Here is a 13,498-nt window from a genome sequence, read left to right as displayed (position 1 = left end):
ACGTGAATCAGCGCGGTGCAATCCACAGCCCGGGGGAGTCCGCCCTCCATGCAGCGACAGGGAGGAGCGGAGCTTCTCCTTCTCGGCCCTCACACCTCAGCGCTGCTGCTCAACAACTCCTCCTTGCTTGCTCTGCTGCCAAGGACCCGCATCCACCACCTCATCTCTCTCCTCTTCTGCAGGGAGGAAAGAACACGGCAGGACTGCCAATAGCCCAGGGTACCTGGGAGACGAACATTTATCTGGAACTAGAGCAAGGAGGAAACTTCTTGCTCCCACCTCAAACAAACCAGCCCTCAAGCAACTGGAAAGGAATATTTTTGGCAGCATCTCAGAGGGCATTTCACTGGGTCCACCCTTCACTTACTCAAAAAGCTTGTTTATCTGAGCAGACGTGCCTAGAGAAAAGAGAATGTATCGAAAACCTTTCCTGGGTGTCTGGAGAGCGCAGGTAACCATGTCAAGACAGCACTTAAGCATTTCAACTTCAGCGATTAATAAGGGACATGGGCAAAAGCAGAAGTATTCACATGCTCTGGGTCAAACTTCTAATTAAATACTTCCACAAAGCAGGTTTTCAGGATTGAGTCCAAAGTCCATTCATGCCAAGAGAAATAAAGTCAAAAGAAACAAAACCTACTGTACGTAACGGGCATAAAACCTCTACACTTGGGACTATTCATGGAGCGACGCCTCAATGACAAAGGGAAGAATCTGCCTTGAAGCTCCAGAACTCAGTTTAATTTCAGGTCTCCAGAATACCCTGAGCAAAATTTAGCCTCCCATGCTTGTATGAGCTAAATTCATGCCGATAGACATTAAGTAGCCACACGTAGCAGAAAAATTACTATTCTGATCAAACACTCCATCATGATTAATCAGCAGTGAAGCCTGCAATAAGCTTATTAAGAAGAACTTGGCTTACTTTCCTACACATGCACAAGGAAAAAAATGTTTTCAGCATGAATATTTAATTCCCCCTTATTTTAACAGATGTTTTGCCATATTCTTTACATCCCTCTTGCCAGCTCCTCTTACTAGTTACAATTCCATTAAGAATTGCAGACATTACACGTTGGAGAAGGAGGAATATACTGAACATCATTCTACTTCCACTTGATTATTGTCCGGAGATGGTACTTCCGCCATCTATAGCGTGCTACCTTTCCTGTTCTCTAGAAGCACATACCGAGAAGCTTGTTACCCACAGTAAATGAAAAAACAACCTCCTCTAAGATATTGAGCATCTCCAACACCACGATCCACGGCAACAGGGTAGTCTGCTAGAACTTGCTGCCCAAGGTTTGCCTTCGCCGTTCACGTTTAACTGACTGCACAGAACCAAAAGCATGATGTAAACCTACGAGCGAGCAGTCCGACTTCGAGCCACATCCGTTGGCTGTAGCTCCGCAGCAGCGCGATCCTCCATTTGAACGGATTTCTGCTGTCTGGGGAGGCACCCTGCTGCTGTTTGTCACGTGTTAAGCATCATTTATTTGTTTCTCAGGAACCTGTGACAGAAAGGCTCGTCTGTCCTTCTAAGCATGCGGGGGAAAGGTGGGAAAGCCCAAGGAGGTCTCTGGCCAACACTCAAGCGATGGCGCCTGCGCCCTCAGGTGCCAGCACAAGGAGCGAGTTTGTGGCTTAAGCAAAAAAAGCAGCTGAGCTCCCGGCCAGACCCTCAGCTGCCTCAGGTTCAGAGCGCTGACAAAACTGGCTCTGTACAACAAACAGGGAAAATACCAAATCAAAGCCTCGCTTATGCCTGTACTGAAAGCCTTCCCGAACAACACTGCTCTTGTAACCAAGAGGTTAAGGCTCACGCGTTTACTCCGGAAAGGGCTACGCATGCTCCTAGTCTATAAAAAGACAGACAAAATCTTTTCAGAGCAATGAGATTCACCATCGAGGTTTTCCCAGAAATAAAAATATTCCAAGCAGAAAGCAAGTATTTAGCAACCATTCAAAGAAATTCAGCTGCTTCTGCACAAAACCACAGCAGCTTGGACACGCGCAACTGGAGACGCTGATACGCTAAGAGACTAAAGTCAATCCCAGCGCTACTGACCCAAGGGGCACACCTAAAAAAACGCCTTTCACGTGCGAGTTGGCACATCCCTCACGTCCAAGATTTTGGTGGGGATGTTTCTGCGGACACAGAAGAACAAAGATGACTGTTCACATGACCGACGGACAGACTGAAAAGCTGAGTCCAAATCCAGGACTTTCATCTTTTCTGTTGAATTGACAAGCACAAACAACCCCTCTCAGTCTTCAAAGCTAAGGACAAGTCTGTATCTCTGGTCCTTGAAAAATTGTATGTAAAAAAAACCCCAACAAAACACTAAATGAGAGATGGCTTCCTGCAGGTTCCGGCAAAGACAACAAAGCCCCATCTCCTGCATGCCCTTGCCCCCGCCTTTGCCCCCATGGAAGGGGATCTACTGAACTCAACAGGACCAGGCACACGCAGGCGGGGGGATTAGCGAAAAGAAGGTTTAGCACCTGCCTGCAAAGATACGCAACCGGTCAGGGCCAGATTTGTGAGATGAGCAACCTGGCACCACAAAAAGTCCAGACAACTGCTGCTCCGATAATTTGCACCCAAGGGCAGAGCTGAAAGGCAATTTCTCCACAGTGGTTTCTGTACTATAAAGAATTTCAGATCTCCCACAGCTAAGGCTGCGACTGATCGTAGAATCATAGGGTGGGAAGGGACCTCTGGAGATCACCCAGTCAAACCCCCTGCCAGAGCAGGGTCACCCAGAGCAGGTGGCACAGGGACGCCTCCAGGCGGGGTTGGGATGTCTCCAGAGACGGAGACTCCCCCACCTCTCTGGGCAGCCTGTGCCAGAGCTCTGCCACCCTCACAGCAAAGAAGTTCCTCCTCGTCTTGAGATGGAACTTCCCACGGTCAAGTTTGTGCCCATTACCTCTTGTCCTGTTCCCGGGCACCACTGAGAAGAGCCTGGCCCCATCCTCCTGACACCCCCCTTGAAGTATTTATAAGCGCTGATAAGATCCCCCCTCAGTCGTCTTTTTTCCAGACTAAAAAGACCCAAATCCCTCAGCCTTTCCCCATCAGAGAGATGTTCCAGTCCCCTCGTCCTCTTGGTGGCCCTTTGCTGTCCCCTCTCCAGCCGTTCCCTGTCCTTCTGGAACCGGGGAGCCCAGAACTGGACCCAGGGCTCCAGATGGGGCCTCCCCAGGGCAGGGCAGAGCAGAGGGGGAGGATGACCTCCCTCCACCTGCTGGCTGTGCTCTTCTTGATGCCCCCCAGGATGCTATTGGCCTTCTTGGCCACCAGGGCCCATTGCTGGCTCATGGTCATCCTGTTGTCCACCAGGACTCCCAGGTCTCTTTCCACAGAGCTGCTCTCCAGCAGGTCACCCCCAACCTGTGCTAGTGCGGGGGGTTATTCCTCCCCAGGGGCAGCACCCTACACTTGCCCTCGTTGAATTCCATAAGGTTTCTCTCCGCCCAGATCTTCAGCCTGGCCAGGTCTCTCTGGATGGCGGCACAGCCTTCTGGGGTGTCAGCCACCCCCCCAGCTTTGTGTCACCAGCAAACCTGCTGAGGGGACACTCTGTCCCTTCATCCAGGTCATTGATGAATATATTGAAGAGGACTGGACCCAGTACTGACCCCTGGGGAACACCACTCGTCACTGAACTTGAACTAGACTCTGTGCCCCTAATCACGACCCTCTGAGCTCTGTCTTTCAACCAGTTCTCTATCCACCGTACCGTCCATCCATCTAGCCCACTCTTCCTAAGCTTCCCTATGAGGATGCTGTGGGAGACCGTGTCAAATGCCTTGCTTAAGTCAAGGTAGACCAAGATGCTTCTTACAGTTGTGCTGTATCAAAATGCAGTGGGCAATAAGGGAAACAACCGTCTTGGTGTGCAACTGTATGCCTCGAGCACACTGGCAGAGAACTAAATAGTCGTCCAGGCTGACAGACTTCAAGTCAAGAAAACCAACCCTTCCAATAGCTTTTGTGAGGGGAAGAAAAACGTGCAGCCATCTGCCTTCTGTGGGTTCTTTTCAAATTATAGCTGGGCAGGTCAGGTCCTGGCACATGCTCACACAGGGGAGAAAGCCCGTAAATTCTGCTTTTCTTGAACTGCAGCATTTATGAGTAAAATCCCTTTTGAACCAAAACATATTTCTTGTGCTCTTTGAGCATCAACCAGAAGAAAGCAAGTTCCACTCAGTTATGGAAAAAAAAATAGATAACTTTTTTTCCCTGAATCACTTAGCGTTCCATGGAGAGATGCCGTCTTTACAAGCACAACGTTATGAAGCTTGGGTCCTCCACCACCAAACCACCAGTGATCCGCAACTCGAGCTGAGGACAAGGGCGAGAGCTGTAACAAGCACTTGTCCTCTGGGGCTATCTGACAAGAAGAGACTTGTGACACACATTTGCCAGAGGCCTTAGAGAAACTTGAAGGCAAAATCATTACCATATTCCAAATCCCACCGATTTGCAAATAAGCTCCTAAGCACTTACATAATCTCGTGCTAAAAAGTGTTGGCTGCTGCAGTCAGAAATGCGCACACAGGAAAGACTTTTAAGGAGTACTGCAAAGTAAATGGAAATAGCTACCAACTGCACTAGGAAATTCTGCCAAATCAGAAAAGGTTACGCGTTAACTTGTGCTTCACGTGGAGCACGCATTTGCGATAGACCCTGGAAGCCAAAGAAACACTGACTCTTAGGGGAGAGAAATATTTTAACAATAATAAAACTACAGTTTCAAAGTTGGAGACCAATTTGAAAATGGCTTAGGTCATCAGAACAGGTAATTACCCAGTGATTATTTTGGCTTTGAACGCTGAACCTTTAAAGACACCAACATCGTTGGCATTAGAAGCAATACGATAACCCCAGGGCCTGCCATGAAAACGAAGCGCTCTTGCGCTCAGCGCCGCTCCTGCCACCGAGCAGATATTCAATGGCAGAAAGCGCTGCACATCATCGCTACCGCTCAGTTCAGCGGAGCTTGTCAGCACCCAGCACCATTTCAGGTGTGCTTAGAACTAGAACTGGAAGATTAAGAGTACAAAACAAACAAGAATCTGCCCCCCTCCATAAACACAGTTCCGGTTACCTGGCGTGTCGGATAATGCGAGAGGAGTGAAAGGATCAGGCACAGTCAGGAGAGGAGGGCTAGCGTCCAGACTCAGAATGTCTTTTGTTTTTTCAGCTGGTAACCAGGAAGAGAAAAGGCAGAGTGAGAAGGAGCAGAGAGAAAAGCAGAAAGCATCGAGCGAAATCTCAGCAGGAGCACAGCTCGATATTACGGAGTCCAAGCTAGGGCCTGACCAGAACACACACAAACACTCGGACCACGTTTGTGTTCCTAGTGAAAAAGAGAAAAACCACAACTATTACCGTGTAGCTCTCCAACACAATTTAACCCACAGATCTCAAGATGTTCCACAAAAGGGAAGTACTATTGTCTCACTTTACACTGGCACAAAAGGTGAAACACCTCGACAAAGGGCACGCAGCAGGCCAGCCCCAGCGTCGGGCCTCTGAAATAAAAGGTATCCTGCATCAGGCTTAGGCAGGCTCATATCTACGGGCAAAGAAAAAGAGAAGGTCTACAAATGCCCAGCCCAGTGCCAGCGTTGAATTCCCAAGAAACCTTCCTCTGCCAAACCACGGGACAGGAGAGTCAAGGGGCACATTTTAAAGACAGCTACGAAAAGAATCAAACGTGCTACAGTCTCCAGAAAGCCCAGAACATGCAGATGCTTCTGGGCTTCGCAGAAAGTACATTACAGCTGAATCTGGAGCTGCTGCTACTCAACATTACTCCACAAAGGCTGATGGAACACGGTCAACTGTTCACAGGGCACTGAACAGCTGGACAAACTCAGAAAGAAACCCCCTAGAGCACTCTCGCATCATGGACTCCAACTCCTCAATTCTCAGCTAAGAGCCAACAATACCAAGCTCAGTTATAAGCTCCTCTAAATCTCTTTTTATAAATAGAAATAAGCGTAAATGGATTTGTCACTTCTTGCCCCACAAAGGATTCTTCAGTCTCTCTCCTCTCACCAAGGGTTGGTGTGCTTCAGTGAGGAAGCATCAAACGGTCGCATTTGTCCCCAGTAACAATGGCTGCGTAAGATGGGGGAGAGGATCACTTGCGTTTAGGGCTCCTGGAAGCAGTTTTCCGATACTGGGCGTGGGAGGTCTTTGCTGCGTTCAGTGAGAACTGATGCTGAAGAACTAGGGACAAGCAGCAGCACTCACTGAGTTTTTTCAGCATAGATGGGGCTGCTCACGGCAAAACCTTGGTAGCCAAGCACCAAAGGAGACATCAGACAAGATCACACACGCAGAGGCCTCAGCAGAAAAGCTTCTTAGACCAGCCAAGGACTCCTGGCAAAACTTCTTGCCTTCACCATTTAACATGTCAGTTATGACCCAAACTGTGCTCTTCCCTGAGATTTTCCCTGCTCTCTCCTGTCTCTGCTGTTCTCCTCATTCAGTGGCGGAGACATTCTTATCCTTGCTCCCCTCCTCCTTCATACAGCCTAACAACTGCAGGCAAGGAATATCCTCCAGCATGTCTGACCAATGTCTCCAAGTCCAATTCCCTTATTGCAAGCTACATATTTTACTTCTAATTAGGAGCTGCATGGAACTTCAACATGTTAAGAAGCTTTCTTGTGACCTTAAGGGGCTCATTTAGTTTCTTCCCTCACCAAAAGCCTCACCTTTGCCTATAGACAGCGCCTCCTGTCTCTACTACCCAACTGTGACGAGTACTTCCCTTTTTTACTGAAGGGCCAACCCTATCCTACAGTTCTCAGTGCCAAGGGGCAACTCAATTTACATCAGTTTTACCTTCCTTTTAAAGAGGCTACGACAAGGAGTTGCCATTTTTCTGCAGTGCTGACCAGGGTATTGCCCTCTCAGATGCGTTCACGAACTCACCTGATCCAGCAGTGAAGGAAGAGCCACCGAATGCATCTGCCTGGGCTGCAGATGAAGCTGGCTGGAAACCTGGAATCAAGTTCTCTGTGGAACTGCTCATCTTTTCTGGAGCTTTCCCTGAAATGCCAGACACAGATTTAGGGGGAAAAAATTCCATTCTGAAGGTTGTTTACTTACCTAGATTTTTAGGACACTAGTTCAGTATGTGACTTAAGACCCTTCCTGCAAATCATAACTTGCAGAGGAAGCAGAGATTAAACTGTAGCTTCTACAACCAACTAATCGAGGCCACTTTAAAAGCAGTTAGTACCTTTGAGGGTCATGCTCGTTTAATTGCAATTGCTCAGCGAAGAGGACGGGGACTAAGAAGGGAAACTGGAGGGATTTGGCTCTTAACGGGCACAGAGGACCATGATAACATGGGAGCACCCCAACAGCATCTGACCGAAAGCATCATCATTCCATGCCATTTTCTGTTTTGAGAGCAGGTTGGCATTAAACCATCTCCTTGCACCTACCGTCACCTAGCTTTGCAAAGTCCTTGTTCAGCAGCTCCTCAGCTGTCAGCTTGGAGAAGTTATCGTCGTCAAAGGGATTCCACGTGGAGACATCAGGCGGGTTATAGACATTCTGCTGTGAGGTCCTTGGGGAACCCGAGGGTGTGGTGGAAGCAGATCTGGATGTGATCACCCCAACCAAACAAGAGTCATTAATAACCCATCTGAAATCCTCTGGCCAGCGCTAAGAGCTGGTCCAAGCTACTGCATTATAATTATTTCCTACTTAAAACACTCAGCACAAGTTCTTGTACTTGCATGACCAGAAAGCTGGGACCTTACCTACCCATCATCTGTTTGAGCATCCTGGTGTCAGGGATTAAAAGAAGCAACATAAATATCCTATTTGAAACAATCTTCTGCAATGCCCACGTGGAGGCTTCCTGCCTGTAGGCACTGTAAAAGTGACCTAGCAAGTACTCCTGGGGAAAGCGCGGATGCTAAGCGGCAAGCATGAAGCATGCACCAGGGCTACTGGCAGAACAGCTGAAACGATGCTCGCTGCCGTAATCCAGAGGAAGGTCCTGTTTGTTTAGCTTTTGGGGAGCATGGAAGCACTCAGGAGGACTTCTGCCCTTGCAGAAGTTTTTCAGCAACTTTCTGCCAAGCCCTAAACTGTGGGCTGGGTAGGGAAAGACTCTCATTTAGACCTCACAGAGTTTGCTGCCCACCTTCATCTCAGAGATTTGCCTAGGACATCTCCAAAGAGCCTCATCTACCCCCTCCTCCCTCTACACTCTTTGACACCAAGTGAGCAGCCACCTACTTGGACTTGTTGAGACTGGCTTCAGCAGCAGCTGCCTGCAGGAGCTGGGTAGACTTGCTGGCCGGAACCCCAAAAACTGCACTGTGGGTCACATCGCTCAGAATCCTCCTGTGTCCTGCACGCTGCGTCTTGGGGGAGGACGGAGGGGTGAGAGAGCCCAGCTTCTGCCCTTGCATTGCTGTGGGGGGAGTGGTCTGAGGTTTTTGCTGTTGCCTCATTTGTGCCTGCACCTAGGAGAGAAAGTGAAATGGGATGTCCTTGTTCACGAACAACAGTCACAATGAAAAAACCGCTACATGCTGGAGGATCTGACCTGCAAGTCATGGACGGGCGACAGTCTAGAGGCGGGAAAAAAAACCCAACACACAAAAGAATTGGGGGCAGGGGGAATTCGCTGTATTTCAGGATTAGTACAAACGCACAAGCAGAGACTTTCTCCCCTTTCCATGGTGCAGCTCTGGAGGCCAAGTCCCTATTAGCGCTTGCCATTAAAGGCTAGCTGGTCTCAGAAACTTGCCCATGGGTAAAGAGGCCGAGATCCAGGGCAGAGGTAAAAAAAAAAAAAGAAACCATATCATAGCGTACAGGAGTCTTGTCATATGAACACACGGAGTGGGGGTAAGGGGAAGAGCAGCACTTCCTCCAGCAGATGATGTGTGGTTGGGGTCAAATCCATAAAGGAGTACAGGTCTTCTGTGCAAGGAGCTTTTATGCCAAAAAAAAAAAAAAACAAAACAAAAAAACCAAAAAGCACCAGAGGAACAACATTTGTCATTAAAATAAGGAGGAGAAAACAGGCACATTCTGTTTAGGCATAAACCAAGATAGCCCAGCTACAAATCCTTTGGAAACTTCAGGGGTTTCCTCAAAACTAACCTCTTTTTTCCATTACCTCAGTCCTCTGTTAAACTCCCAAACCCATAAATGTTTGAAATACTGTTTTGTAGTGACAAACAGCAGCATCACCTCCCATTATGTGATTCTGCAAAATCCGTCTGTCAGGGAGATTATCGCGTTTGGATTTAAAGCAGAAAAACCAGGATGCAAAGAGCAGAGAGCTGTGCACGTCACCTCCACTGCCCGGGCACTAGGCTCCCTGTTCCCCACCCCGTATCATCCCAGGCCATTTTCAACTACGGAACGCAGATAAAAGACTTGGAAAGACCTGAGAGAGCAATGAGAAGAGAGTCACATCCCCAGTGTGGTGCTTAACTACAGCGGGGCAAGGCAAACAAGTGGTTTGCTGTCTTGCTTTTCATCTGGCATTTTCAGGCAGACTAATTCATTGCAGCTGAGAAGCAAGCTGACCTGACTGCTCCTGATGCATCCACCTTACATCTCGCTATATAGGTCACTGCGGAACAGTACATTTGGTGCTGAGAAATAAAAGGGCAGTGCCGAAACCCTCCACAGGAATGAATGCAGAGCTTATTAAGCCGAAATCTTGCGAGATGAAAGGTTTTGACGGGTCCTGGCTTGGTATCTTCTGCTCAGAGACTCTGCTCCGCAGAGACCATGTCTCACTATCATTTTTTTTAAAGGAGCCAGCGACTGCTTTTTCCCTCCTGACTGCTACAGGAGCGGAAAAGTGTCCAGACGCATCTGTTACGATCAGCCTTCTGGGGGGATAAGGCTAATTTTCAATCCAGCTGATTTAATAAAATTAAGACTGGTTTTGTACTGGTAAATCACAGCAAAGCTCTTTAGAGATGCACTTCAACACTAGGTTTCAGGCTTTTCTCTTGCAAAAGGAACAGGGTAACAACGGGCACCATCCAAGACCTGTCTGCATGTACCGATGATCTCCCACCAATTCCAATAAACCGACTTGCGCCAGGTCATTCAGCAAATAAAGAACAAGACCAGGAACACACCATTTCCAAGCCTGTCACCTCCCCTAACAACCAGCTTTGTCCTGAAAATTAATATAGAATAAAGCAAACAACGCCTCCCCGGCATTGCACAGGTCACTGGCTTACGGAGATTATTAGTCAAATTAATTCCTGATGTCACTTCAAAGTAAGCACGCTCGCGAGATGAATTAGGTCCTGAATGACTGGCAACTCACGAACGAGTAAACACAAATTGACCCTCAGCTGGATGCAAATATTGCGTACCTGAAGTGCTTTATTACCAGATACTGTTTGCTTCGCACACGTGCGACCCGGTACAGGAAAATAAAGGGCAGCGTCCTCCTGCCTGATGCCTGCACATGCTTGCTTTCCAACACGCAATGAGTCAGGGACATCCCTTTGCGCTCCCAAAACCAAGCGAGAGCGGATGGGATTGCGCAGGAACAAAAGTCAAGGGCACAGCTTCTTCCCACACGTACTGCAGCGACACTCTGGGACCAGGGATCCTGCCCTCTGGCACAGCCCCCCTGCCTTTCACACTGCGGACAGCTGGCTATTTCCCTGTTGCAGACAGCCACGTTTTCCATTAAGTAAAGAGCGTTTAGTTTGGACACACGTTCAGATGTTTAGTAATTTATTTATTTTATGTTTGAGAAGTTTCCTTTCCATAGTATTCATTAAAGAAAAAAGTTATCCCGACACCAGAAACAACTAGGAACGCTGCTTGGACCTTCCTCTGCATCAGAGCCATGAATACAAGGTGGAAGTTTTCCAAACAAGCAGCAACATGAACTAGTTCCATTTCCTGGTGCCCATCCTGATGTGATTGGTACAAATAGTTTTTTAACAGTTTATCACACACCTCCTAAGGCAGCGTGACGGGCAAGGGATAGAGAGAAGCAGCATTAAGCAGCTACTTTTATCTTTCTGCTTTCTACTCATCATCTGCTCATCTTTTTTTCTAGGGAGCACAACTCTAGAGTACAGCAACTCGTTAGAAAAAGCAGTCCAAACAATTGCACATGGCTCTGATGCAGCAAGGTTAGTGCTGACACCTGTGACTCAGTATTAACGTGCTAGGGGCCAGCAGGCCCTAGAGCACCTATTACCTGGGCTCTGTGGCTCTGAAAAGCCAGCTGCCCCGCACAAAGGCATACAGGACCTGGAAAGCACTTGCCCGAACTCCAAATCCCGCTGCCTGACTCCTTTCCGCAAGGCTCTTACCGCTTGCTCCTGTGGCTGCGCTGTCTGGGCCGCGCTTTGCTGGGCCTGGGGGGGCTGCGCTGGGGTTTGCTGCTTTTGCTGAACTGCTGCTACCGCCGTCTTCTGCTGCATTGCTGCCTGCTGGGCCATCATCTGCTGCTGCTGCTGTTGCTGCTGGTAATAGTTCTGCATCAGCTGCTGCTGCGCTGGCGCTCCTTGCTGCATCACTGGGAACTGGGAAACAAACCAGTTGTTGAGCCATTTGCTGTGCAGCTGGGAACTGGAGCACCACGACCAGAACTCCGGGCCAGCCTCAGGAACGGTCACAGCCACTGCAAGCGGCAAAGCAGGAACAGGCTGCGATGGCCTGGAGACCATCTGCAAAGGCGTGGTGGAAAACTGCCTTCTGGTCTCCTGTTAGATCCTTTCTGCGTTCCGCCTGCCCATACGGGGCTCCCACAGCACAGCCTGTCCCACATCCCAAACTCATTTCTCCACCTTTATCGATTCTAAACCTTTCCCCAGGATAGGAAGACTTACTGTCCCTTTGCTTCCCCTGTTAAATACGCTTTAGCAGAGATCTGTGCTGCTATAAACACCGCGGTTAAGCACGCGAGTCTGTCATCTAGACACACCCCGTCTCACACGTCATGTTTCCACAGGCCTCCCTATCACCGCGGTCTGCAACAAAACCAAACCTGAATCTCACCGTTGAAAAGGCACGTCGGGTTTCTTGTATCACAAAGAGAGCAGAAGAGAAACCGCACCCCTCTGCTTAACAGTTGAGCATTGACCTCAAGACCCTGAAACACCAGGAGCTGTAAAATCTTAACCCAGCACTGCTTATTTTTTGTTTGTACTTGACTATCTCAAGGCCTTCCACGTTGACAGCTGAAAACGTCGAAGCGTCAGCCTTGCGTAGCCAAAAAGAGTCTTGCTAGAGAACTGGAGATACACTGGAAAATGCCTAAAAACTGCACCTATCCCCCGCAAAAAACCAGGGGACTTGCCATAAATGCAAAGATACGGCCTTGCAGGCCTCTAGCACAGGAAGCACGTAACAAACACAGCCACACATTATCTACCTGCTGGGCTTGCATCATCTGCTGCTGCTGCTGGTAATACGCAGCCTGTTGCTGCTGCTGCTGTTGCAGAAGCTGCTGCTTCAAGAAAAGCTGCTGTTGATGCTGAGGCGTCGCTTGGGGCTGAGTAGAAGGGACCTGGGGCTGCGCCTGGGAGGCTTGCTGCGGAGCTGGCGCCTGCTTGGCTTGCGGCTGTGCTGGAGTCTGTTGAGGGGCTGCTTTTTGCTGGGGGACGTTGGCAGGGAGCGAAGGCTGCCCACTGCCCAGGGCAGCGGGTCCTGCAACTGGGAGGTAAAAAAAACAACCCCATAATGCAGATCCGTTAGATCACCGTGCACCACAGCCCTGCAGGACGCCGTGCCTGGCAGGAAGGCACTGCACGGGGAACATCGTGTCACCTTGTGGCTGAATGGCTGCTTGAGCGGTGGGTCTCTTCCTAGGCGTCAGGGCTGGCTGAATGGGTAAAATTCCAGGGTTGGGTTGTGTCTGCCCTGCTTTAGGTCTCTGGCGGGGTGCTATGGACGTTTCTGTCGTAGGGATGGGATCTGTCAGCCTACAAAATAAGGTAGAGAAATAAACCGAAGAGCGGTAAGAGCACGCTCTTTGATAGCCTGATAGTTGGTGCACGCCAACGCACAGCAGGGTTTAAAAAACTCATCCAATACTTTAGAGGTATGTGACTGATGAAGGTGAAACACTTGTGGGCATCCAGACACACAAGCTGACTCTTTCCGGAAAACTGCAAGCACAGTAAAACTTAACGGATGTATCCACAACAACTAAGTCAATGCTATCATTTTGACTTTTTTTGCCAACTGTGGCATGTTCTCCTGTTGGACAGCTGGAACTCATTCAAATGTTTGGTACAGCATATTGTTTAAACCCACTCAGAGCTGTGGATGAGCAGATGAAGAACATAACAAACTGGTTTAAGAGCAGCTGGTACCTTTGGGCAGCGTTGTCTAAGTTGCCATCTTTAGAAGTACCTTAACTTTAGTACATCTACACTAGAGTCAGGCCATCGGATCTCTTCTGACCTCTGCTCAATATTTACTGAGCTCCAAAAATGCACAGCAAGA

The 13,498-nt window shown here is 48.9% G+C and overlaps 1 protein-coding gene across 5 annotated transcripts in view; it reads right to left on the bottom strand.

Moving 5' to 3' along the window:
* The window catches only part of AAK1 (AP2 associated kinase 1), an 89,581-nt gene that overhangs the window by 30,602 nt on the left and 45,481 nt on the right, over positions 1–13,498 (bottom strand). For 3 of the 5 annotated variants that reach the window (XM_063358706.1, XM_063358705.1, XM_063358708.1), the window contains 7 exons: positions 12,818–12,972; positions 12,423–12,703; positions 11,359–11,571; positions 8,282–8,511; positions 7,477–7,634; positions 6,959–7,075; positions 5,118–5,213 (listed from right to left, as the gene is read on the bottom strand). In XM_063358706.1, the coding sequence (XP_063214776.1) occupies positions 5,118–5,213; positions 6,959–7,075; positions 7,477–7,634; positions 8,282–8,511; positions 11,359–11,571; positions 12,423–12,703; positions 12,818–12,972 (1,250 nt within the window). The remainder of the gene's footprint in view (positions 1–5,117; positions 5,214–6,958; positions 7,076–7,476; positions 7,635–8,281; positions 8,512–11,358; positions 11,572–12,422; positions 12,704–12,817; positions 12,973–13,498) is intronic. The other 2 variants (XM_063358707.1, XM_063358709.1) reach the window with 1 other exon arrangement.

The sequence above is a fragment of the Chroicocephalus ridibundus genome, chromosome 23 (assembly GCF_963924245.1).
Source record: "Chroicocephalus ridibundus chromosome 23, bChrRid1.1, whole genome shotgun sequence".
Taxonomy (NCBI): Eukaryota; Metazoa; Chordata; class Aves; order Charadriiformes; family Laridae; genus Chroicocephalus; species Chroicocephalus ridibundus.
Note: the sequence above shows the minus strand (reverse complement) of the source record. Positions and strands in the feature narration are given on the sequence as shown.